We start from the raw sequence: 26,491 nt of genomic DNA on the forward strand, positions 1-26,491 counted from the left end.
ACAATAAACAAACAAAAGCAATTGCCGGTCGCTTTCCTTGATTTCCGCGAGTCCATGGCGAGTCAAAGAAATCGATCAACTGCCTGTTCTCTCTCTCTCAGTGACCGAAACTTGTTCTCGACGAACTCAAATCAGATCAGATTCACAGTCCGGGCGCCTCGCAGATCTCCTCATTTTCACTCTCTGTGGTTACTGGTTAGTAGCCCTATGTTCGTCTCTATATCTATATATCTGTGTGTGCGCGCGCGATCGATTACGCACGCAGCCTTGTCTTTTCTGTTCTCTCTCTTTCGATGGAAACACACAGAAAATCTGAATGAGGTGGCGCGAACAGTAAGAAACCGCAAAAAGTAGCGCGAGAGATTTCAAATCTTCAATTGTGTCCATTATCTGTTTTGTTTTTCCTTTTCCGGCATGCATCGAAGTGGTCGTTCCTTTTAACGATTGCTTTAGGTTTCCCGGCCGGCGAATCATGAACTCTGTTTCGATTGTGTTAATAAATTCGTCTAGATTGGTGTTTTTGGGGACTTTGTGCAAGATTTCTGTTAGACCTGTAAAAATTGATAGATGGAAGCAGTTTCTTTTCCATGTTTCCTTCTTTTCTCAAATCCAAACATGATAACTCCTACTAGAGTTGGAGGTCAACTGAATATCACACTCTATCTGAAAGACACTGGTTTTCCCCGAGTCTGATTAACTGTTGGACCCTTGTCTCTGCAAATGCCTTTGGGAGTCTGGGTCCTTGGGACAATTCAAGAGTTCAAATATTTGTTTATTCAAAATACCTTCATCCTTCAAGATTAAAAGTTCCAGGGATGTGATTTGGCCACAAAATTTGAAATGAGCTCCTCATGTCTTGCTGGCCTATACGCCCAAATCAGGTGCATCCTATGTCTGTCTTTGGATGTTCACTTTCTGCCCAGATGAGGAAAGAATTCCCAGTATAATGTCCATGACTTTGATTTGCTCTCAAGTATCTCTTCCTAACCAAATTTACCCAGAATCTCTTAATGTTGCCTGCTTCTTTGTCCTATTTTGTATTTCACAAGCAAAGATCTAGGATCTGATAACAATTTCACTAATCTCTTCAAAACAGTTAACTTAAGACGTATTAATTTTTGTCACATAATCAGGCAGCTCAGAATGTGAGTGCTACCATTTGATTTTGTGACAGATTTGATAATTGTGAGAGACATTTTGATGCGATAAAATTTTCAATACTACCATGTCTGGCCACAGTTGTGAGGGTTGAAAGTTAAATTAGCATTTTGAAATCAAGTTTATACTCATTGCAGGTTACCAACATCATTAAACCCAGATCCTCGTTGGCAGTATGGACTCTCTCCTTTCAAGCAGGGGCAAGATTCAATCCGTGCCGGAATCTTATATTTTACCACCAGAGACACGACCCAGTGACCTAGTAACTCCTTTATTAAAGACCATACCAGTGATTGATCTTGAAACACGGGGCCACCGTCGCAATGAATTAATTCAGCATATCATCAAAGCTAGCCAAGAGCATGGATTCTTTCAGGTCATTCATCAATTACTTTCCATTCCTGCCATTTATATTGCTTTGGGAACATTTTATAGAGCTGCTGTCCTCTAACCAAAGTTCGTTCAAGGTTCAGTTGACAAACCATGGTGTCTCGGAGGAGTTAATGAATGATGTATTGACGATGGGAGCTGAATTTTTTAATTTGGCTGAAAAGGACAAGGCAAGATACTTTCAGGCAAGATACTACTCTGAGACATCCCCGTCTCCTGAGGTTTGTAGGCTTAAAACAAGCATGGAGTTTGCAGACGAGAAGGTCCATTTCTGGAGAGATAATTTTCGGCACCATTGCCACCCCCTGGAGGACTACATTCAGCTTTGGCCTGAAAATCCACCTCGGTACAGGTATGCTATTGCTATGGGCAATGCTGAACAAATAGAACTAATCTTTATATAAAAATTTTGTCACATAATGAAGTGATTGTTTGTAATACTAACCCCTCATTTTAGATACCTGATTAAACACCCACAAGTTCGATTAACATTTTCAGAAAATGTCACTGATGCGCCCGTTGTATTAACATATTTTGTATTGGTATTGATATAGAGAGGTGGTTGGACGTTTTTCAGCTGAGGTGAGGAGGCTGTCTCTGCATCTGTTGAATTTAATTTGTGAAGGATTAGGTCTTGAACAGGGTTACTTTGAGGAAAGGCTCAGTCACCGTCAAGTTTTCTCTATTAATCACTATCCCCCATGCCCCGACCCAACCTCTGTCTTGGGATTGCCTAAACATGCCGATCCTTACCTCATCACCCTTCTTAACCAAGGCCATCTACCTGGGCTTCAAGTCTTGAAAGACGGGGAATGGCTGGGTGTTGAGCCCCTTCCCAATGCATTTGTGGTTAATATAAATCACATGTTACAGGTATCTCTTCTTTATTATTCTCTCCTCAAATCAACTCTACTACTTTCTTGAATAAAATTTGCTTTTAGCTGTTTGTGACGTGCTTGTATTTGAATTTGTAGGTAATCAGCAATGGGAAGCTGAAGAGCGCTGATCATCGAGTCGTGACAAACTCAAAAGCTGCAAGAACAACAGTCGTTAGCTTCATCCTTCCTTCTAGCGATTGCGTAATAGAGCCTGCAAAATCACTGGTGAATGAGCACAATCCGGCGCTGTACAGAACTTTTAAATTCGGAGATTTTCTCAAAACTTATGACTTGCATACTCGTCAAGGTAAGGATCCGCTGGTAGATTATATGATCCAATCTTAAGTTTGTTTAGGAACATGTGAATGTCTTGAAAAAGGTAAGTTGACTCAAGTGCAACAGTCTGTTTATGTTCAATCTCAATGGAATATGTTTGTTGTTTACTCTTTTTTCTAGACATAGGAACCGATGGTTTTATATGGAATTAACACACAGGAATTTGTATATTTTCGTCCCATTTGAGGGAGGGCAAGACATGCGAATTTTCCTAATATGCAACCATATTAAAATTGCACGGAGACCCTCTTTTGTTTAAAAATGATTCTAAAGGTTTTTGTGGTTTGATTTTTTGCTAATGTATTTCCTTGTGCAATAAACGTCGTCAATTAAATTTTAATTTAAATTTTTATCAGGTAACAAGTAATGGATTGCGTCATGTTGGGTAATGGCCTTTGCTATAGAGCATTGTCATACACAAGCATTTCAAGCCTTCACTATTAAAAGCATTCCTTCTGGCCTTTCATATTACACTTTAGTACACACTACAAGTGAGGAGCTACTTTATAGAAAACTCTTCAAATGTTACAAGATGTTCAGTATGAACTCTTTTTTTTTTTTCTTTTCTTTTTTTCATATAACACTTGGGTAAATAAGAAGAATACAGAATTTCATAGATTACTAGCATGACACTTACACTGCTCTGCACATACCCAGAGCTTGATCCTAAAATTCTCTCTCCATAAGCACCAGGCCCACCTAACCTGCCCCAACAAATGCATTTCCAAATGGATTTGGCTGTGAGTTTGGAGGTGGGCTTGCCACCCAGACTGAGGCGTCCCAAATTATCATTACATTTCCAGAGCAGAACCTGCATGAACAAGGAAATAATCATCAGGCCATCTTCACTAGGTCACAAACATAACAGAAAAGAAAAAGAAAGTCAAGGAACAAGTATCTGCTGCTCGTTTTCTTCAAGTCCGAAGGATATGTAATGTGTTTCTTCCGACCTAAAGGGTCACCGAATGAGGAGATTTTGGGATGGGAGTGAGGTTGTTTTGGCTTCTACTTCTAGTCGTGGCTAGTTCAAGGGCAAATTTGTTGGTCCCTTGACACACACAATGACCACTCAAAAGGGGGGGGTGAATTGAGTGATTAAAATTTATTGAATCGATTCTTTTCTTTTCAGAACTCTTGAGATTTTTTTATACACAAAATACACTTGTTGTAAATATATATGTTGTTTGGAGATGATAGCAATATAAATACACAAACAATCACAATATAAATACAAGATATATAGTGGTTCGGTGTATCCAACACCTACTCCACTCTCTCAAGGTCAAACCGACACTTGAGGTTCCACTAAAACCACTACTAAGTTTCCACATAAGAATACCTAGCAAACTTGTACACCCCGAGGTTTCCCCTTAGCTCACCCCGGAAACTAATACAACACAATAATACACCTAGATTACTTGGGCTCTAGGATGCTACTAACAATCCACAATCTAATACAAATAAATCAATCCTATGTCCAACACACTTGGACTACAATGGATATCAATACAAGAACAATATACAAGGCAAAATGAAACGATACGAGTTACCAATGAGAAGAAAATTTCTTCTTTGCCTTGAGGCTCCAATGGATAGATATTTGAAACTCCTTGGGCCTTGGATTGCTTTGATTAAGTGCTTGAGAGCTTGGGTGTGCTTTAGGAAGATAGGAAATGGTAGAGCATTAGCTTTCTCAAGATTTCTCCCTTTTATATTTATATTGAGGCTCCCAAAACGACTTGCAACGGCTTCAAAAATTCGACTGTTGGAGTCTGGCAGTCGACTGCTCAAACTGACAGTCGACTCCGCAACACCCACAGTCGACTCTCGCTGCCGACAGTCGACTCTCGCTCAACCCACAGTCGATTTTCTCACAGACAGTCGACTCTCATTGGCCTACAGTCGACTGGTCAAAACCCACTATCGGCTATCTCGACTCCACATAAACAATGCTCGGCTATATCGATTGATGCACATCCACAGTCGACCGCCATTGACTTACAGTCGACTGTCCCTCACCGGGAGTCGACTTTCAGTCCAGATTTCAGAAAAATAAGATTTGCTTTGATAATACAATACATAACATAAATTCATTACAAGATATTTACATTTCTTTAGTTTAAATAAATGTCCACATTTTTTTTTTTATTTATATTTTACCTTCCATTTACTTTAATACATAAATGTAAATAACAAAGTACCCCCTATTTGGATTCAATAAAAATATCTAAAAAATCAAAATCCAAATAGAAGAGAAAGTAGATTTTGGATTTTAGAACAAATTTCGATTTTGACAAATTTAGCACTTCCAAAAACATACTTTCCATTACTTGAAAAATTCATTAAAAATCATTTTCACAATAATGAATACTAGTTATGAAAATATCGAGAGTTAGTTTTCCAAAAGAAAAATATTTTCTTATATGTTCCCTTATAGTGTGCTAATATTCTACTTAGAATTAAATAGCATTTCTTGGTTCGTTTTAATACACAAAATACTATAATACTTAACAAATATCAAAAATCCATTAGGAGTTTTAAACATACTAAAAATAGTTTTACTAAAATTATGTTTTGTTAAACATCAAAATACACAATAAGTTGATTGGAGCAACTTGGCTCAACAAAATTAAGAGATTCAGGGTATGGGATATGTATGCTTTATCAGGCCCCATGGTGGGTGCAAAATGTTCTTTCTAACTCAAAGGTTTGCTGTGGGGAGATTTTGGGAGCGTTGGAACTGGTTCCAGTGATCGGAGTAGGGGGTGGCAGTACTTGCAAAATACTTTGATGGTGAAGTGAGTAAGGAATTTAGTTGACAAAGTGTCGATAGGTTAAAAAGAACACATATTGACTTGTGAGTAGACTAGCTTATAGAGAAAAAATAGATTTCTAGATATGCGAGCAGGCCCTGGGGTGTTGCAGTGGGATGTGATGAAAATATCCAACGTCGACGAGGCTCTTTGATGAATGTGTGGTGTCAAGAGGAAATTCATTAAATATTGTATTATGTTGATGGAATCTGTAATTGACGTAGGAGTGTTACAAATTCAAGGGGCGATGATGATTATCGCTAGCAGGTATACGGTTAAGATCGAGTCGGAAGACGGGTAGAGGTCTTGGGCCCCATAATGACTGGTAAAGCTAGCTAGCAAAGTCAAGTTCACAGACTTAAGGAGCATGAATTTCTGCGAGATACAGTTGGCTATTCAGTTTACCTCCAGACAAGCACGCGTGTTAATGTATATGTACATGCTAAACATATATGTGAATGTATAGGCATGAACAGATACGTGCTAAATAGTACCTACACACCAAGAGAGAAAATGAGTAGATTTGCAAGGAGCAGAGATTCTTCCTTAATCGGGTTAAATAGTATAAATAATTAGTGAAATTGGCACTAAGGTATAATAAAGATATTGAATTTTAATTTATAACTAAAAGATTAATAAACTTTAATTGAATATATAATTTCATAATTATTATCAATTATCATTAAAAATAGATTAACGAAATATTGACGTGATTAATAATGTGAATAGTAAAACAACACAAATGGTTATTAAATTTTGTATTAAAGTATAAAAAAGTCACTAAATTTTACACTAAAATATAAAAATGTTAGTATTTCATTAGTTTCTTTTAACGTTAATTAACAATAGTTATGAATTTGTATATTAAATTGAAGTTTATTGAGTCTTTTGTACTTTAATGTAAAGTTCAATAAGTATTTATGTTATTTACCTGATCTAATTAAGTTTCTTTTTCGACAAGAATGAATTACCTATTTAGAGGGACGGAGAGATTCAACAATAGCGATTGACGAATAAATCAAAAATCTCAAGCCGATCCTCTAGCTTGGCTTGTAATCCTAGAGGACAAGTAAAAATGAAAGAACATAAGCCCTTTGGATTCTCACGTTTGTAATATAGTTTTTTATAATAATAAATTTTAAAAGAAAATAGAAATATTTTCTTTATTTTTTGGGAGGCTAATCATGAATTTAAATTTTTTGTAAATTTATAATTTTATATAATTCTTTTAATTTTGATATTTAGATCCAAATTGAATCAATAGGCTAATATACAGGGGGTGTTTATCTTTTGTTGTTAAGTGTGTGACAACCCTTAATAGCTTAAGCTTAAAAGTTATGCCCCAACCTTTTCCCAAAAACACTGATCAGGGCTTTTGGTGTTGACCAAACAAAATATGGATTTGCCCTTGCACAAATTTTGTATTTCCCATGTACCCATCTCTTTCATCTATGGTCTTTGTCGTGGTTGTCTCCCTCTAGCTTTAGTCATCGCCTCCAACTCTTTTGTCATCGTTGGCTATCGTCTTCAACTCCACCATCGACGGTGGCTATTGCCTCTAGCTTTTATTGCTACATCTTCCATGTTTGTCCCCATTGTTTGTTGCTTGCACCTCCATCGTTTGTCGCCTTCTCCATCATCGACGACGTTCAATCGTTATATGTATATATATTGTAGATATATCTGCAAGTGTATATATATTAATCTAATAGTAATATATTTGAAGGAGAAAAATAAAAGGTATATATATATATATATTGTATTAATATATTTTTTAATAATTATGTATAATTTATCAATATCTAATGATAAAATTTTACATTATTCAACATGCCTATTTTCATCTTTTTATTAAGTTCTAATAATTTATTAGTTCTTTCAAATCAAACACATAATTAATTAATAATTTAAAATTATATTATCTAAATATGTTATCAACTTAAATGTTAGATAGCTTTTCAGCTTTACACGGTTTAAAAGCTCAACAGAGTTTCAACGCTCCTAAAAAAAAATAGTAAGCCAAACACAACTAGAGCCCAAAAAATCACTAGTGAATGGGTGTAATCCTCTAAAGGGTGACAAGAATATTGCAACTTATCTCTCCAAAAATGAACTTTCTTTTTGAAGAAATTGATGTTAGTGTACTGTTGGAAATGTATGTCCTAAAGACACGTTTTGTTTAATTTATGGTAATGATGTTTCTTTTAGTCAGTTTATGGCACATATATTATTTGCATTTAATTGTTGAAAAAGTGTCCATGCTATTAAGTAAGTGATTCATGTGATGGGTCGTTCTTCACAGTTAGGCATGAATCATGAGTACTTAATAAGCAAGAAAATATTACTCTTGATCTTTTGATAGAACTGGGCATTCTATCATGATAAGATCATTGTGCAATAGATCCTAATGGAGGATGGCTTGCCTTAACCAGTAAACAGTCCGTTTACTCTAATTGTACAAGCGCATTTGGAATGCGTAGAGTGAACCTGTGATAGAAGCTAATGACAAAGTACTAATTATCATGGAGCTAGTCTATCACTGCTACTACGTGGACGAGTACTCTAATACTTGAGTATTAGTTGGTGGTCTAGTGAACCTAGAGCTATATTCTTAGATTCACTGTAGGTGAGGTCTATCAAATATCAATAACCTTTTGAGTTGGGAGTATGGTTTCTAATTAGCTAAGACAGACTAATACAAGATAGTTTCTGTGATTCACCCCCTTGTGATTGTCCAAGAATAATCAAATAATCCAGGGCCCTGGAAACGTGACTTAAGAGTGTGTGCTTCTGGGTAGCTCCCAGTGATAAGCAAGTACATTCGAGTAGTCACGGATTATTGGACTAGTGATCTAAGGATGGTAGAAATCATTTAGAGAGGTGTTAGTACATTATTCCTTGCTAAATGATGGGTGTTACGCAGAGGGGTATTTTCGTCATTACACTAGTAGGTTAAAGACATTGCATATGCAAAATTATTCGTGGGGTCAGTGTTACCATATGGTGATAGTTGGAACACTTAGAATGACAAAATATAGCTACTAGGTAGCAGGGATATTTTGGTCATTTTAGTAGCCGTGAATAATTTGTCTTTTGGTCCCCGGGGTAGCTCGATATAACTCATGTATTATTTAATACATTTGGCTTGTTGGGTGAATTACAGTGAGAGAGAATTATTTTATTCAGAATGGTCCATAATTAATTGGGCTAGAATAAAATAATAGTTCATTAGTTTTTTAATTAATTAATTGGGCTAACCCAATTAGAAAATTAATTAAATGAACTTGGCCCACTAGGGTTTTAACCCTAGGGTTCTCCCTATATATATTCTCTCTTTGGTTGTTTTTCATCTAAGGGTTTTTCTTGTACTCTTCTTCACCAAAAGAGAGGCCACGAGTTTGAGTCATACCTTTGGAAGATCAAGAGAACGTTCAAGTTCTGATGCGAAGGAGTCGAAGGATTGCAGGACAGCAGTCATCTCCACCACGAGAAGAAGCTCCCGCCCATCCTCCTCCTATCGCTTCATTCCGTCCGGTAATCTGAAGGAAAAGTAAGTTTCCTAGATTCTAATCAATACGAGGAAAGTTTTTATTTAAAAACACTTCCGTTGCATGCTATGTATCCTCGTGATGATCCTTCATGTACAACCTACAATTTATTTATGGACCCTCTGAGTAGAATTCGGCCTTCTTCTTTGCCAACAGCTCGAAGAACTCTATGCATCAACTCCTCCGAGACCCCATGACCCGTCAGCCGCAGTCTTTCACTACTTCCATTAGAACTCTAGGACTCTTTCTAAATTTGCTTGGTTTTGAATTTGAAGAGTTGAGATATGATTCTACGATGACATTTGTGACAAGAAAATGACTAATTAATTTGAGGAAGATGAAAAAAAGTAATAACCTGAAAGAACTAGAATTCTTTGCTTGCCTAAATGATTTGCTGGATCATGTCATTCATGTCGCCATCAACTCATGGGCAAGACTAGACCTTTCATGAGGCTCATGAAGCGGTTGCCTCAGGGCCTATGAGTATTTGATTAATTGGGGCCCATAAATTGGACACCCTCTCTTTTTGTAAGGGCCATTGCCCAGCCGCCCACCCCCTTCCCTTTTGCAAGCACGATTTCGTCCTTACCCTTCTCCCTCTCTCGTTTTCACTCATTGCTTTGCCTCTCTCGCTTTGTCATTCCTGACTTTGCCCTCGCCGTCACCATCACCGGCTAGCCCTCACTCTCACTTCTCATTACTCCGTCGCTTGCCGCCTCTTTCTCCTCTAGCTGCTCTGTCGCCATTTACCCTCACCATCTTGCTTTGGCCTTTCGCTGCTCGGTTACTCACCATCATGGCTAGTGGCTCACTCTCCATCGTTCACTGCCTCTCTCTAACTCCGTCACAGTTTCACACCCTCACTGGCTCGCCCTCTGTCGCTTAGCATTATGGCCGATGGCTCGCTTTTCATCACTCACTGCCTCTCTCTTACTCTGTCGTAGTTTCGCACCCTCGTCGGCTCGGCCTCGTGGCCGGTGGCTCACTCTTGCCTCTTGCTCTATCGCTGATGGCTGATTAGTGGTTAATTTTGTAAAAATTTTGTTATAATTATACCCTTCTTTTGATCTTAAAAATGGTTTAAATTAGATATTAATATATATTTTATGGTTATATGCAAGTTTAAATTGAAAAATGAATGAAATGAAATTTTAAAGTAAAATTTAATAATAATAATAATAATAATAATAATATATAAAATTATATATAATACATATACATCATTATATGCATGCATGTAATATATATATATATATAATATAATCTAATATATATATATATATGTGCCATGTGTAATACATATATATAATATATAATTTATTAATAACATTAAATTATTTTTTTTTTTTTTAGGCATGAAGAATTCAAATCCATGAAGACTTAAAGTCCATGAAGAATTCAAATCCATGAAGAATTCAAGCCCATGAAGAAATCAAGCCCATGAAAAATTAAAGTCCATAAAGAATTCAAGCCCATGAAAAATTAAGGCCCAATTTGAGCAACCCATGGAAGATATTATTTGGAGAAGGCCTAAGGATTATTTTTAATTCTAATGAAGATTAAAAACCAATTTATAGAAATCTATTTTTATTTTTTATGTGAGAGCTTTATTAGGTATGTTTTTTAGCTAAAATCCATTTAACTATTAGGTGGATATTATAGCTAAAATCCATTTAACTTTATGAATGCTTTATTAGGTATGTATTTTAGCTAAAATCCATTTAATATTAGGTGTGTATTATAGCTAAAATTCATTTAACTTTAAGTGTTTGAGTGCCCATTAGATATAATTATGTCTAGTTGAATAATTGAAATTGTGTGGTTTGTATTGCATCTTGTGGCCTATAAATAGATCACTTGATTGCATTTGTAAGTGTGATTATTATTCTTGAATAAAAGTTTAGTTGTTTCCTTATAATTCTCTCTTTGAGAATTGTTCTTGTTCTTTCTTCTTTTCTTTAGTACTTTCTCTTATAATCTTACTTCTTTTTTTTCTTTTTTTAAATTCTTATGTCATTTATTGTTTTTTAATTATTCACCGCCTAAATGGCCGGTTAATTTATGCCTTTAAATTCCTGCAATTTTAATTCTTGTCTTTTAATTATTCACCGCCTAAATGGCCGGTTTGTTTATGCCTTTAAATTCCTGCAATTTTAATTCTTGTTTTTTAATTATCTACCGCCTAAATGGCCGGTTAGTTTTTACTATTTTAATTCCTGTCATTTAAATTCTGTTATTTAAATTACGTCATTTAAATTCTTGTCAATTAACTTTCAAATAAAGATGAGTAGCTAAATCTAATCTTGGGTTAAGGCAAGGACAGTGTCCAACGCCAATGATTCCCAAAGAAAGCTGCGCTTTAAATAAGTAACATTAATTTAAATTTCAGTATGAGTGTATCTTAATTATTGAGAAATCACTAAGTTTGGATTGGAGCGTAAGCCTAACTTAGAGCTTTCATGCCATGTATGAGAGTTACTAGAACTGGAAACGCTATCATACCCAAACTCGGATGATTAATTTAGTTGTTTTGTGTATTAATTGCAATTGAATTTATGGTGGTTGCTTAAATTAGAATCCCGCATATCATGTATGGGGATTGCTTAACCTAGAACTATCATCATCTCTAATTGCATTTAATAACAAACCCTCATATCTGAAATTAAATAAATGTTGCTAATCTTTTATGCTAAAATTTGGGAATTAACGGGTTGGTACTGAAATTGTCCTAACTCAAGCACTATCCAAATTCATATTTTTACGTTTAATGTTTATTTCAATTTCTGTCTTACTTTATTTTCTAGTATCTGTTGTCTAAAAAAACTCATAAAAAAACCTTATTGCCAATTTGTCCAAATGCGTGTGCGTGTGTGTGACATTCTTTTTCTTTTGCCATAAATAAATCTCTCAGTGAACGACTTGGATTCATTCAGAAAATATAAATTTAAATTTGGACTACAACTGTACTCGTACACTGGCGAGTATAAACCTCTCACTAAAATAAAAAAAATATAAAAGTTTTATTATGATTTGTTCTTATTATGTTTTAATTGCAGGGTGAGAGTGCAGTCAAATTTTGGCGCCGTTGCTGGGGAGATTAAGGTAAAAACAAAAAGAAAAAATAAATAAATAAATAAAAGAATAAGCATCTCTTGATAAAATCATCTAAATAAAATTTCTCCATATGAGTTTATGTATTGAAGACCGCCAGGTATGCCTATCTTCTATCCTTTTATTGCCAATTGAGGACAATGCGCAATTTAAGTTGGGGGGGTAAGGTGTCTAATAAAAAATTTTACCTAAAAAAAAAACAAAAATTAAAAAAAAATTAATTAAAAAAAAAATTGAATTGAGAGAGACAGAATTGACGCTGGTGGTAGCCATCTTTTCTTGGGCAGTGCAATCACACTGCCCTATAAAGAAAGAAGGCACACTGCCAAATGTTGAAAATAGAGGCGCCGAGCGTTAAAAAAAAAAGGCACACTGCCAAATGTTGAAAAATGAGACGCTAAACGACGTCAAGTCTGACGGTGCAATTATGGCATGCCTCGAGTCGAGTGTAGAATAGTGATGCCCATTGCTCTATAAGAGACTCCATATCTGTATGAGGCAAGTCACCCCTCTTGAGCTCAATCTTCTCTCCTTTGTGTTATTCTCCGATCAGGTACTCTCATCCCTTTTATAAAGTTTATAGTTCTTTACTTTCTTCTTAGTATAATTTAAAAAAAAAAAATGGATCTTTATCTCTCAAAAATTCACAAGTACTATCCATCTCTCCCGCAGAATGATTTGAAAAAAATTTATGCTGCTAGGTGTGAAAGACTTAGGCTGTTGATGCGTAATAACATCCCTGAAGATATTCGTTGGCTGATCGAAGCAAAAGTTCGATTAGCTGGTGAAACTTCACCTAGTTTTAAGCATTTTCCAGGCTTAGGGAAGAGTAGTTTTGCGAAGAAAAGAAGAGCGAAAAGAGTGAATGGTTGTTACAAATGTGCTCGATGGACCTGTAACACACGATGCAAATCTGTGGGGTTTACGTCCATAAATCGAGAAGATAAAATTAGTTTCATAAAGGATGGACTGAGTAAGGAGTCTTTGGATGATATCCGATTGACTCTTGAGACGCATCCATGTGAAATAGTGCAAAGAGAACTTCTTGCTTTATGGACCCAGTTTAGAAGTGACCACCAACGCTATAGTCTTGGGAATCTGACTAAAAACGACCCTGTTTGCCAATCTATAAGAAAATTGGATGGGAAGCTTATCCCCGCTTCATAAAAAGTGTTTAAGCCGTTTCTGGACGTAAAACCAGAGGAAGATATGAGCCACAATCACAACTACTTATACATGCGCATGATTTTTGTTTGTATTTATTTCTTGTTGAATTGTTGTATAGCTACTTTTGATCGCCAAACTTCTTTTCAGGACATACAAAAGGAACAAACATGGAAGGCCAGTTAGTTCGTCGAATCAATACCATATGTGTACTTTGTGGCTCTCAACTTGGGAGCGATATTTGTTACACACTTGCAGCGAGCGAACTTGGTAAAAAACTATGAGAGAAAAAAATTAATTTGGTATATGGAGGGGGAAGTCGTGGATTGAATGGTTATGTTTCACAAGCTGTACATCTTGGAAATTCATCTGTGGTAGGTGTAATGCCAATCCCTTTAGCTGAACCACATATTTCCGGGATTACACGCGGTCAACTTATAGAAACGACTTCTATGTCTGAGCGCATGGTTTGTAAGATTTATCAGTCAGATGCCTTCATTGCTTTACCAGGAGGTTTTGGAACACTTGAAGAAATCTTTTGTATAATCTCCTGGGCCAAGAGTAATCTCCATACCAAACCCATTGGACTTTTAAATGTTAACCATTTTTTCGATGGGTTACTCTCTTTTCTTGATCAGGTTGTGGACCAACAGTTCATTTCTCGTTCAACAAGAAAGATTCTCATTTCTGCATCCACCATTGATAAGCTGCTAGAGAAATTACACGCTTATGTTCCACAGTACGATCCTCATGAGCCTCGAATAGACTGGTCTAAGGCAATTAGTAACAAGCGCCAAAAGGGTCCGATTAATTTAGATTTATCACTGTGAGAAATGCTCTTTATTAAGATGGCTGAGTAAGGAGTACTTTTTGTACTCTTGAGACGCATCTAGTTATTGTACAACTTGCAGGATTTTTCTTGGTTGTGTTCTTAAAAAAAAAAAAAACTGTGGAATGTTGTTGGGCAAAGTCTTTGATAAGATGGCTGAGTGAGGAGTACTTTTTGTACTCTTGAGACGCATTTTGCTTATCTTATGACTTGCATGAAATTTTTATTTTGGTGTGAAAATATAAATATATATATATATGGTGTGCTCATTTGTTGTTTAAGTTTTAGCAATTCACAGCAAAGTGGACTTATGGAGTTACAGGTATTCCTAACAACCCTAATTTATTACTGCAATTCAAGTTGGGGGATGTAAGGTTTAGTTATGAATTATCTGGTTCATATTTAACTGTGAGTTTACTATTGCTAGTTTGTAGTCTTGTGTGAATTGATTATCTTTATCTGTTCTTATTAAAAAAAAATGTGTTTTAAATAACGATATTCCTAAAGTTTTGAAGTTATGCACTGATAGCCGGTTAAGTTTGCAATACGAAACATGGATGTATTGATTTCTTATTTGAAAACGTATATGCATTAGAATAAGTAATTTGCATTCATTGGGGATTCAAAATTTAAAAATTGGTTATCGGTCATAAAGTCAAAGGTAACAGTAATTAGCTGATTAGTACATTGTATGATCCCTCAACAGAAATGGAGACTATTACCCAAGTAAGTGTTTGAGCCTAATAACCGTTAATTCTGAGTGAAATAACACTTATTCTAAATATGCTCTCTTGTTTATCTTATCTTTTCAATGGCTTCAAAATATCAATTCGCTTTGAATGTCTAGTATGATAGCGGATGAATTTGACTGGTTTCAAACTTCGACTTAGATGACTGAGAAGCATGATAGGGGGATCAATTTCTTTCAGTTTGAGCCTATTAAACCTTTTTCTTTCTTTAAATTAACCTCCCTTGCTATCCCATTTGAGCCATTTGTAGTACAATTTCTTTCGTTACTCTCGGTTAACCCATAACCATATGAATTTTATCCAACCTGGTGTGATTTTGGGAATTAATCTGTCTTTCTATTTTCATATTTAAAGAGAAAAAGAAAAAAAAAAGAGAAAAAAAAAGAAGAAGAAAAAGAAAAAAAAAAAAAGGGGGGCAAATTCTCTTAGCTATTCAGCATAACTGTTTCAAAATAAATGCTAAAAAAAAAAAAAATCCCGACACACCCTTTGCACACTCTACATTTTCTTTGACAACCCGTATTAACCTTATAGCCCCATTACAACCCAGTCTGGTCCCTGTTGATGCTATAAATCATGTGATCTCAGAATTCGAGTTTGGAGTAGGGAATCATGTTTAAATTCAGAAGTTACTCATCTAGAGCATTATTCCAATCATGAAGCTATGTCAATTTTCTTGTTCTTTCATGAAAATACGTTCCTTGTATTTGGGATGGCACCGAGTTTTGAACTTGTTCTGCATTTACTCTTATAATGGTGCACCCCTTTATGTGTACACCTGAGGAATCCTTTTTATTGGAGAGAAAATCCATAGTGAGATTTGAAGTCAAAACTTCGAGGGAGTAAGTCTGTGTTTTGGTTATCCTAATTTCCATTCTTGAGATTGTATGACCTTTAACCAAAAATCTGATTTAGAATGCTAAATTACTTATTCGATTTTATGAATTTTGGTTTCGAATTTGAAATTTTTACATTCATACAGTTATTGTGAATAAAGTTTGGCAGGTGTATAATCTGATTGCTAAGGGACTAGCAATGTTTAAGTTGGGGGGTATGATTAGTGGTTAATTTTGTAAAAATTTTGTTATAATTATACCATTCTTTTGATCTTAAAAATGGTTTAAATTAGATATTAATATATATTTTATAGTTATATGCAAGTTTAAATTGAAAGATGAATGAAATGAAGTTCTAAAGTAAATAATAATAATATATAAAATTATATATAATACATATACATCATTATATGCATGCATGTAATATATATATATATATATATATATAGTATAATCTAATATATATGTGTGCCATGTGTAATACATATATATAATATATAATTTATTAATAACATTAAATTATTATTATTTTTTTTCAGGCATGAAGAATTCAAATCCATGAAGACTTAAAGTCCATGAAGAATTCAAATCAATGAAGAATTCAAGCCCATGAAGAAATCAAGCCCATGAAAAATTAAAGTCCATGAAGAATTCAAGCCCATGAAGAATTAAGGCCCAATTTGAGCAACCCATGGAAGATATTATTTGGAGAAGGCCCAAGGATTATTTTTAATCCTAATGAAGATTAAAAACTAATTTATAGAAATCTATTTTTATTTTTTATGTGAGAGCTTTATTAGGTGTGTTTTTTAGCTAAAATTCATTTAACTTTATGAGTGCTTTATTAGGTATGTATTTTAGCTAAAATCCATTTAATATTAGGTGTGTATTATAGCTAAAATCCATTTAACTTTAAGTGTTTGAGTGCCCATTAGATATAATTATGTCTAGTTGAATAATTGAAATTGTGTGGTTTGTATTGCATCTTGTGGCCTATAAATAGATCACTTGATTGCATTTGTAAGTGTGATTATTATTCTTGAATAAAAGTTTAGTTATTTCCTTATAATTCTCTCTTTGAGAATTGTTCTTGTTCTTTCTCCTTTTTTTTAGTACTTTCTCTTATAATCTTACTTCTTTTTTTTCTTTTTTTAAATTCTTATATCATTTATTGTCTTTTAATTATTCACCGCCTAAATGGCCGGTTAATTTATGCCTTTAAATTCCTGCAATTTTAATTCTTGTCTTTTAATTATTCACCGCCTAAATGGCCAGTTAGTTTATGCCTTTAAATTCCTGCAATTTTAATTCTTGTCTTTTAATTATCCACCGCCTAAATGGCCGGTTAGTTTTTACTATTTTAATTCCTGTCATTTAAATTCTGTTATTTAAATTACGTCATTTAAATTTCTGTCAATTAACTTTCAAATAAAGATGAGTAGCTAAATCTAATCTTGTGTTAAGGCAAGGACAGTGTCCAACGCCAATGATTCCCAAAGAAAGCTGCGCTTTAAATAAGTAACATTAATTTAAATTTCAGTATGAGTGTGTATTAATTATTGAAAAATCACTAAGTTTGGATTGGAGCGTAAGCCTAACTTAGAGCTTTCATGCCATGTATGAGAGTTACTAGAACTGGAAACGCTATCATACCCAAACTCGGATGATTAATTTAGTTGTTTTGTGTATTAATTGCAATTGGATTTATAGTGGTTGCTTAAATTAGAATCCCGCATATCATGTATGGGGATTGCTTAACCTAGAACTATCATCATCTCTAATTGCATTTAATAACAAACCCTCATATCTGAAATTAAATTAATGTTGCTAATCTTTTATGCTAAAATTTGGGAATCAACGGGTTGGTACTGAAATTGTCTTAACTCAAGCACTATCCAAATTTATATTTTTACGTTTAATGTTTATTTCAATTTCTGTCTTACTTTATTTTCTAGTATCTGTTGTCTAAAAAAACTCATAAAAAAACCTTGTTGCCAATTTGTCCAAATGCGTGTGCGTGTGTGTGACATTTTTTTTCTTTTGCCATAAATAAATCTCTCAGTGGACGACCTGGATTCATCCAGAAAATATAAATTTAAATTTGGACTACAACTGCACTCGTACACTGGCGAGTATAAACCTCTCACTAAAATAAAAAAAATATAAAAATTTTATTATGATTTGTTCTTATTATGTTTTAATTGCAGGGTGAGAGTGCAGTCAATGGCTCGTTCCCTCTTGATTGTCGATTGGCTCATCAAATTCAATCTTTTAAATCTGCTTCTCAGAAGCTCTAACTCTAGATTTGCTTCAACTTTCAGTGGTAAGTTGCTCCCTCATTTCGTTTCGTTTATGATGCATTCCGAGATTTGGATAGCTTGCCTATGTCTATTTTATTGATGTTGGTTGAATATGGTAAAAGAAAATTTAATTTTATTGATATTGCTTATTCATTTCGTTTATGATACATGACAATTGTTTTCTTATTAAAAGTTAGAACTAGCGTCTAGAGGTACCTTATTCATTTTATTCTTATTATTATTATTACAAGTCTATATATAGAAATTAAGTTTAAAATTATTATTACTTAAGTGTGTCGTGTATTGTCATAATATTTTTGCATACAAAACTGTAAGGAGAGTAGTTTTTTATTAATAATTTTAAAAAAATAATTTTATTCTTAGATATGGTATAAATATTTATTTATTTTATTATAAAAAAATAAAATTTAAATGTACTCTAAAATTTGAGGGCCTATTTTTACATTTCGCCTAAGGCCCTCAAAATCTCAGGTATAATACTTCACATCGGAGATCAACAACTGAGATTGTCGTGGATGGCAGAGCTGACAGTTCTCCATGCCTTATTCCTGGCAGCAATACGTAAGATTCCAACACTGATTGAATGTTGCAACTGTTTGTGAGTCTCGAGTAGTTCTCGATCGCACGGAAAAGTCTTGAGAGCCCGAAAGGATGATCGACGGGCTTACCGAGAAGGGGAAAAAAGACAAAATTGCCCCCGCGTCTTGCTCTCTCCTCTCCCCTCCCATGGATTGCCTTGCCCCTGCTCTCCCATCTCCCATCCCATGGTCGCCACCTGGCCCTTGCCCTCGTCTCACAGCCGTGCCTCGCTGTTGTCGCCTCGCCAACAGTTGCTGCGCAGTGACTGTTGGCGAGACGAGGCAGCGATAGTGGCGAGGCGAAGGCAGTGGCGACCATGGGAAGGGAGAGGAGAGAACAGGGAAAGTGGCCCACTTTGCAAATTTGTAAAGTGAGCGAATGATTAGTGGTTAATTTTGTAAAAATTTTGTTATAATTATACCCTTCTTTTGATCTTAAAAATGGCTTAAATTGAAAGATAAATGAAATGAAGTTCTAAAGTAAATAATAATAATATATAAAATTATATATAATACATATACATCATTATATGCATACATGTAATATATATATATATAATATAATCTAATATATATGTGTGCCATGTGTAATACATATATATAATATATAATTTATTAATAACATTAAATTATTTTTTTTTTAGGCATGAAGAATTCAAGCCCATGAAGATTTAAAGTCCATGAAGAATTCAAATCCATGAAGAAATCAAACCCATGAAGAAATCAAGCCCATGAAAAATTAAAGTCCATGAAGAATTAAGGCCCAATTTGAGCAACCCATGGAAGATATTATTTGGAGAAGGCCCAAGAATTATTTTTAATCCTAATGAAGATTAAAAACCAATTTATAGAAATCTATTTTTATTTTTTATGCGAGAGCTTTATTAGGTGTGTTTTTTAGCTAAAATCCATTTAACTATTAGGTGGATATTACAGCTAAAATCCATTTAACTTTATGAGTGCTTTATTAGGTATGTATTTTAGCTAAAATCCATTTAATATTAGGTGGATATTATAGCTAAAATCCATTTAACTTTAAGTGTGTGAGTGCCCATTAGATATAATTATGTCTAATTGAATAATTGAAATTGTGTGGCTTGTATGGCATCTTGTGGCCTATAAATAGATCACTTGATTGCATTTGTAAGTGTGATTATTATTCTTGAATCAAAGTTTAATTGTTTCCTTATAATTCTCTCTTTGAGAATTGTTCTTATTCTTTCCCCTTTTCTTTAGTATTCTCTCTTGTGATCTTACTTCATTCCTTTCTTCTTTTAAATTCTTAAGTCATTTATTATTACTTTATTATTCACCGCCTAAATGGCCGGTTAATTTGTGCCTTTAAATTTCTGCAATTTTAATTCTTGTCATTTAATTATTCACCGCCTAAATGGCCGGTTAGTTTATGCCTTTAAATTTCTGCAATTTTAATTCTTGTTATTTAATTATCCACCGCCTAAATGGCCGGTTAGTTTATGCCTTTAAAATTTCTTGTCATTTAAATTTTGTTATTTAAATTACGTCGTTTAAATTCATGTCAATTAACTTTTAAATGGAAATGAGTAGCTAAATCTAATCTTGGGTTAAGGCAAGGACAGTGTCCAACGCCAATGATTCCCAAAGAAAGTTGCGCTTTAAATAAGTAACATTAATTTAAATTTCAGTATGAGTGTATCTTAATTATTGAGAAATCACTAGGTTTGGATTGGAGCGTAAGCCTAACTTAGAGCTTTCATGCCATGTATGAGAGTTACTAGAACTGGAAACGCTATCATACCCAAACCCGGATGATTAATTTAGTTGTTTTGTGTATTAATTGCAATTGGATTTATGGTGATTGCTTAAATTAGAATCCCGCATATCATGTATGGGGATTGCTTAACCTAGAACTATCATCATCTCTAATTGCATTTAATAACAAACCCTCATATCTGAAATTAAATTAATGTTGCTAATCTTTTATGCTAAAATTTGGGAATCAACGGGTTGGCACTGAAATTGTTTTAACTCAAGTACTATCCAATTTTATATTCTCACTTAAAGTATTTATTTCAATTACTGCCTTAATTTATTTCCTAGTATCTGTTGTTTAAAAAACCATAAAAAACCTTGTTGCCAATTTGTCCAAATGCGTGTGTGCTTGTGTGACATTCTTTTTATTTTGCCATAAATAAATCTCTCAGTGGACGACCTGGACTCATTCAGAAAATATAAATTTAAATTTGGACTACAACTGCACTCGTACACTGACGAGTATAAACCTCTCACCTAAATAAAGAAAAAAATATAAAATTTTTATTGTGTTTTGTTTTGTGTTTTAATTGCAAGGTGGGAGTGCAGCCAGCGAAGGCAATTTCATCTTTTTGCCTCTAATCTGTAAGCCCATCTGTCACCATTTCTGGCTCTATAGAAGAACCCCGATCGCATATAGTTTTCGATTTGAACTGCTTAACTGTCTTTAAAATTTGTGATCTATTTTGATTCCGATCTAAGTATAAGAACATATTTTACATATGAGTAAAAATTGACGGTCTGCTTTGACGCTTGGGATAGATAGAGAGGATTGCATAATCCGGACGAAAGTATAATCTAATCTAGATTCTAATCCGCAAACGTCTTGTATCCTAAAACAACAATAAGCAAAGAGCAAACAAAAGTGAGCGGTCAGTCTATCGTTGAAATATAACGATAAACAAACGAGAAATTTGCAAAAGTAGGACGGCTGGCAAAGAACTTTGCAAAAATAGGACTCTTAATTTTTTTTTTTGCAAAACTAGGACTTTTGAGAGTTAAATAGACTAAAATGCCCCCAATTTAAATCAGCCTACGATCCCTTTCGTTTTCTTCTTTTTCAATAGATCTTTTTCCTTCTCTCTCTATTACTCTATATATATAAGGTACACATATATATATATATATATCCATCTATCATTTTTTTATTTTTTTACCATTCTCTATAACCTAAATATATGTGTATATATTGTTTATGATTCAAGAGATATAGGTTTCTTTCATTCTATCTCCATTATGTATCATATATTATATATGTATTGTGTGTATTTGCGTTGATGGGAGAGGAAAAGAGACAAATGGCGACCATGTACAAGAAAATGAGAAAAATGATTGTAGTAGGGCCATGGCATCGTTGATTGCGGTCGTGACCGATATATTCACTGCAACTGTTTTAGTTTCTTGTCGTGGTCATGACAGATATCTTTAACAGATAAGTGTTAAAGATATCTGTTAAGGATATTTGATATTTGTTAAAAATATCTATTAAGGATATTGGTTCTGTTAAAGATATCGGTTAACAGATATCGGTTCTGTTAAGGATATCAGTTAACAGATATCGGTTAACGTCCTTAATAGATATCGGTTAACAGATATCGGTAACCAATATCCTTAACAGATATCGGTTAACGTCCTTAACAGATATCGATGATATCCTTAATAGATATCTTTAACAAATATCATATATTCTTAAATTACCTGCAATGGCTTTGAAGACGAAGACCGACGAAGAAACAGCAACCTTATATGCTTAGAACAGAGGACGAGTGAGAGAGATGTTCTGGTCAGTGGGGCGATTGGAGATGTGCGTGTAAGAGGAAGAAGATGAAGGGAATCGTAAGCTGATTTAAATCGGGAGCATTTTAATCCATTCAACTCTCAAAAATCCTAATTTTACAAAAAAAAAATTTAGAGTCCTATTTTAAAAAAATTCTTCGCCAGCAGTCCTATTTTTGCAAATTTCCCTAAGCAAACCAAACCAATGGCCGGTCGCTGTCCTTGATTCCCCTTTGTTCATGGCGAGTCAAAGAAGGCGAGCTGTAGAGAAGCGTGCATTGATCAACCGCCTGCTCTCTCTCTCTCTCTCTCTCTCTCAAAAGTGACCGAAACTTGTTCTCGACGGACTCAAATCGGATCAGATTCACAGTCCGGGCGCCTCGCTGATCTCCTCGTTTTCACTCTCTGTGGTTACTGGTTAGTAGCCCTATGTTCGTCTCTATATCTATATATCTATGTGTGTGTGTGTGTGTGAGCGATTACGCTCGCAACCTTGTCTTTTCTGTTCTCTCTCTTCCACTTTCTTTCCATAGAAACACACAGAATCTCTGAATGAGGTGGCGCGAACAGTAAGAAACCGGAAAAAGTAGCGTGAGAGATTTCAAATCTTCAATTGTGTGTATTATCTGTTTGGTTTTTCTTTTTCCGGCATCCGTCGAAGTGATCATTCCTTTTAACGATTGCTTTAGGTTTCCCGGCCGGCGAATCATGAACTCTGTTTCGATTCTGTTAATAGATTCGTCTAGATTGGTGTTTTTGGGGACGTTGTGCAAGATTACTGTTAGACCTGTAAAAATTGATAGATGGAAGTAGTTTCTTTTCCTTGTTTCCTTCTCTTCTCAAATCCAAACATGATAACTCCTTCTACAGAGTTGGAGGTCAACTGAATATCACACTCTATCTGAAAGACCCTGGTTTTCCCCAAGTCTGATTAACTGTTAGACCCTTGTCTCTGCAAATGCCTTTGGGAGTCTGGGTCCTTGGGCCAATGCAAGAGTTCAAATATTTGCTTATTCAAAATACCTTCTTCCATGAAGATTAAAATGTTTCAGGGATATGATTTGACCACAAAATTTGAAATGAGCTCCTCTTGTCTTGCTGGCCTATGCGTCTAAATCCGGTGCATCCTATGTCTGTTTTGGGATGTTCACTTTCTGCCCAGATAAGGGAAGAATTCCCAGTATAACGTCCATGACTTTGATTTGCTCTCAATCATCTCTTCCTAACCAAATTTACCCAGAATCTCTTGATGTTGCCTGCTTCTTTGTCCTATTTTGTATTTCAAGTATTTCACAAGCAAAGTTGTAAGATCCGATAACAATTTCATTAATCTCTTCAAAACATTTAACTTAAGCCAGATTAATTTTTGTTACATAATCAGGAAGCTCAGAATGTGAGTGCTACCATTTGATTTTGTGACAGATTTGATAATTGTGAGACATTTTGATGCGATAAAATTTTCAATACTACCATGTCTGGCCGCAATTGTGAGGGTTGAAAGTTAAATTAGCATTTTGAAATCAAGTTTATACTCATTGCAGGTTACTAACATCACCAAACTCAGATCCTTGTTGGCAGTATGGATTCTCTCATTTCTAGCAGGGGGAAGATTCAATCCGTGCCGGAATCATATATTTTACCACCAGAGACACGACCCAGTGACCTAGTAACTCCTTTACTGAAGACCATACCAGTGATTGATCTTGAAACACTGGGCCATCATCGCAATGAATTAATTCAGCATATCATCAAAGCTAGCCAAGACTATGGATTCTTTCAGGTCATTTATCAATTACTTTCTCTTCATGCCATTTATATTGCTTTTGGAACATTTTATAGAGCTGCTTTCCTCCAACCAAAGTTCGTTCAAGGTTCAGTTGACAAACCACGGTGTCTCGGAGGAGTTAATGAATGACGTACTGACGATGGGAGCTGAATTTTTTAATTTGCCTGAAAAGGACAAGGCAAGATACTACTTTGAGAAATCCCCGTTTCCTGAGGTTTGTAGGCTTAAAACAAGCATTGAGTATGGAGACGAGAAGGTCCATTTTTGGAGAGATAGTTTTCGGCACCCTTGCCACCCCCTGGAGGACTACATTCAGCTTTGGCCTGAAAATCCACCTCGGTACAGGTATGCCATTGCTATGGGCAATGCTAAACAAATAGAACAAATCTTTATAAAAAAAATTTGACACATAATGATGTGATTGTTTGTAATACTAACCCTTCATTTTAAATACCTGATTAAACACCCACAAGTTCGATTTAGATTTACATTAATACTAACCCTTGTATTAATGTATTCTGTATTGGTATTGATATAGAGAGGTGGTTGGACGTTTTTCAGCTGAGGTGAGGAGGCTGTCTCTGCAGTTGTTGAATTTAATTTGTGAAGGATTAGGTCTTGAACAGGGTTACTTTGAGGAAAGGCTTAGTCACCGTCAAGTTTTCTCTATTAATCACTATCCCCCATGCCCCGACCCAACCTCAGTCTTGGGATTGCCTAAACATGCCGATCCTTACCTCATCACCCTTCTTAACCAAGGCCATCTACCTGGGCTTCAAGTCTTGAAAGACGGGGAATGGCTGGGTGTTGAGCCCCTTCCCAATGCATTTGTGGTTAATATAAATCACATGTTACAGGTATCTCCTCTTTATTATTCTCTCCTCAAATCAACTCTACTACTTTCTTGAATAAAATTTGCTTTTAGCTGTTTGTGACGTGCTTGTATTTGAATTTGTAGGTAATCAGTAATGGGAAGCTGAAGAGCGCTGATCATCGAGTTGTGACAAACTCAAAAGCTGCAAGAACAACAGTCGTTAGCTTCATCCTTCCTTCTAGCGATTGCGTAATAGAGCCTGCAAAATCACTGGTGAATGAGCACAATCCGGCGCTGTACAGAACTTTTAGATTCGGAGATTTTCTCGAAACTTATGGCTTGGATACTCGTGAAGGTAAGGATCCGCTTGTAGATTATATGATCCAATCTTAAGTTTGTTTAGGAACATATGAATGTCTTGGAAAAGGTAATTTGACTAAAGTGCAACAGTCTGTATATGTTCAATCTTAATGGAATATGTTTGTTGTTTACTCTTTTGTCAAGACATAGGAACTGATGGTTTTATATGGACTTAAACACAGGAATTTGTAAATTTTCTTCCCATTTGAGGGAGGGCAAGACATGCCAATTTTCCAAATATGCAACCATATTAAAATTGCACTCGTAGCTTCTGTCGTTTGTGTCATTTGCATGGAGACCCTCTTTTGTTAAAGGATATTGTAGTTTAATTTTTTGCTAATAGATTTCCTTCTGCGATAAACGTCGTCACTTAAATTTTAATTTTAATACTTATCAGGTAACAAGTAATCAAGTACCTCATGTTAGCCTTTCTTGTAGAACATTGCCAGACACAAGCATTTCAAGCCTTCCCTACATTAAAAGCATGCCTTTTGGCCTATCATATAACACTTGGGTACAGAAGAAGAGTTACAGAATTTCATAGATTACTAGCAGGACACTTGCACTGCTTTGCACATACTCAGAGCTTGATCCTAAAATTGTCTCTCCACAAGCTCCAAGCCCACATAACCTGCTCCAGCAGATGCATTTCCAATTGGATTTGGCTGTGAGTTTGGAGGTGGGCTTGCTACCACAGACCGAGGGGTCCCAAATTATCATTACATTTCCAGAGCAGAACGTGCATGAACAAGGAAATAATCATCAGGCCATCTTCACTAGGTCACAAACATAACAGAAAAGAAAAAGAAAGTCAAGTAACAAGTATCTGTTGCTCGTTTCCTTCAAGTCTATGTAATGAGATTGGTAAAGTTAGCTAGGAAAGTCGTGTTCACAGACTTGAGGAGCATGAATTTCTTCGAGATGCAGTTTGCTATTCAGTTTACCTCCAGACAAGCTCACGTGCATAACGCGTGTTAATGTCTATGTTCATAATAAGGGGCGTTTGTTAATCAAGATATGAGATGAAAAAGTCAAGATATAGAATATATCTCAGACTTTTATGCTTTCCAATATATTTGTTAAGTTTATTTGACCATTCTTGACAAAATTATTAATGATCTCTTATCTTGATCTTTTAAAGTATGCTTATCTCTCATCCCCTCAAAATAAGTATATTTTAGTTTTTATAGATAAGAAAAAAATGACATTTGTATCTTTTGGTGCATTTTAAAAAATTTAACAAATAGTTTGAT

General features: G+C 35.0%; 4 protein-coding genes across 6 annotated transcripts in view; 3 read left to right on the forward strand and 1 right to left on the reverse strand.

Moving 5' to 3' along the window:
- Positions 1–25,573, forward strand: LOC127786523 (hyoscyamine 6-dioxygenase-like). The gene is made up of 6 exons (XM_052313982.1): positions 1–195; positions 23,843–24,058; positions 24,156–24,409; positions 24,603–24,921; positions 25,023–25,233; positions 25,421–25,573. Exons 1-6 carry the CDS (start codon positions 55–57, stop codon positions 25,504–25,506), a joined length of 1,227 nt encoding a protein of 408 aa, XP_052169942.1. The 5' UTR covers positions 1–54; the 3' UTR covers positions 25,507–25,573.
- LOC127786488 (autophagy-related protein 9) overlaps positions 1–26,491 on the reverse strand; it is a gene marked incomplete in the record, with an annotated part of 1,007,132 nt that overhangs the window by 52,735 nt on the left and 927,906 nt on the right.
- Positions 1,296–3,013, forward strand: LOC127786544 (hyoscyamine 6-dioxygenase-like). Its single transcript, XM_052314011.1, has 4 exons — positions 1,296–1,534; positions 1,632–1,900; positions 2,103–2,421; positions 2,523–3,013. The coding sequence occupies exons 1-4, from the start codon at positions 1,334–1,336 to the stop codon at positions 2,769–2,771; spliced, it is 1,038 nt and encodes a 345-aa protein (XP_052169971.1). The 5' UTR covers positions 1,296–1,333; the 3' UTR covers positions 2,772–3,013.
- The window catches only part of LOC127786524 (hyoscyamine 6-dioxygenase-like), a 38,738-nt gene continuing 34,721 nt past the window's right edge, over positions 22,475–26,491 (forward strand). Inside the window, exon 1 of one of the 3 annotated variants that reach the window (XM_052313986.1) lies at positions 22,475–22,695. Coding sequence is in view for 1 of the 3 variants with exons in the window: in XM_052313983.1 (XP_052169943.1) it covers positions 22,518–22,583 (66 nt within the window). In the remaining 2 variants the exon portion in view is untranslated. The remainder of the gene's footprint in view (positions 22,696–26,491) is intronic. The other 2 variants (XM_052313987.1, XM_052313983.1) reach the window with 2 other exon arrangements.

Source organism: Diospyros lotus, chromosome 12, assembly GCF_014633365.1.
Source record: "Diospyros lotus cultivar Yz01 chromosome 12, ASM1463336v1, whole genome shotgun sequence".
In the NCBI taxonomy this organism is placed as follows: Eukaryota; Viridiplantae; Streptophyta; class Magnoliopsida; order Ericales; family Ebenaceae; genus Diospyros; species Diospyros lotus.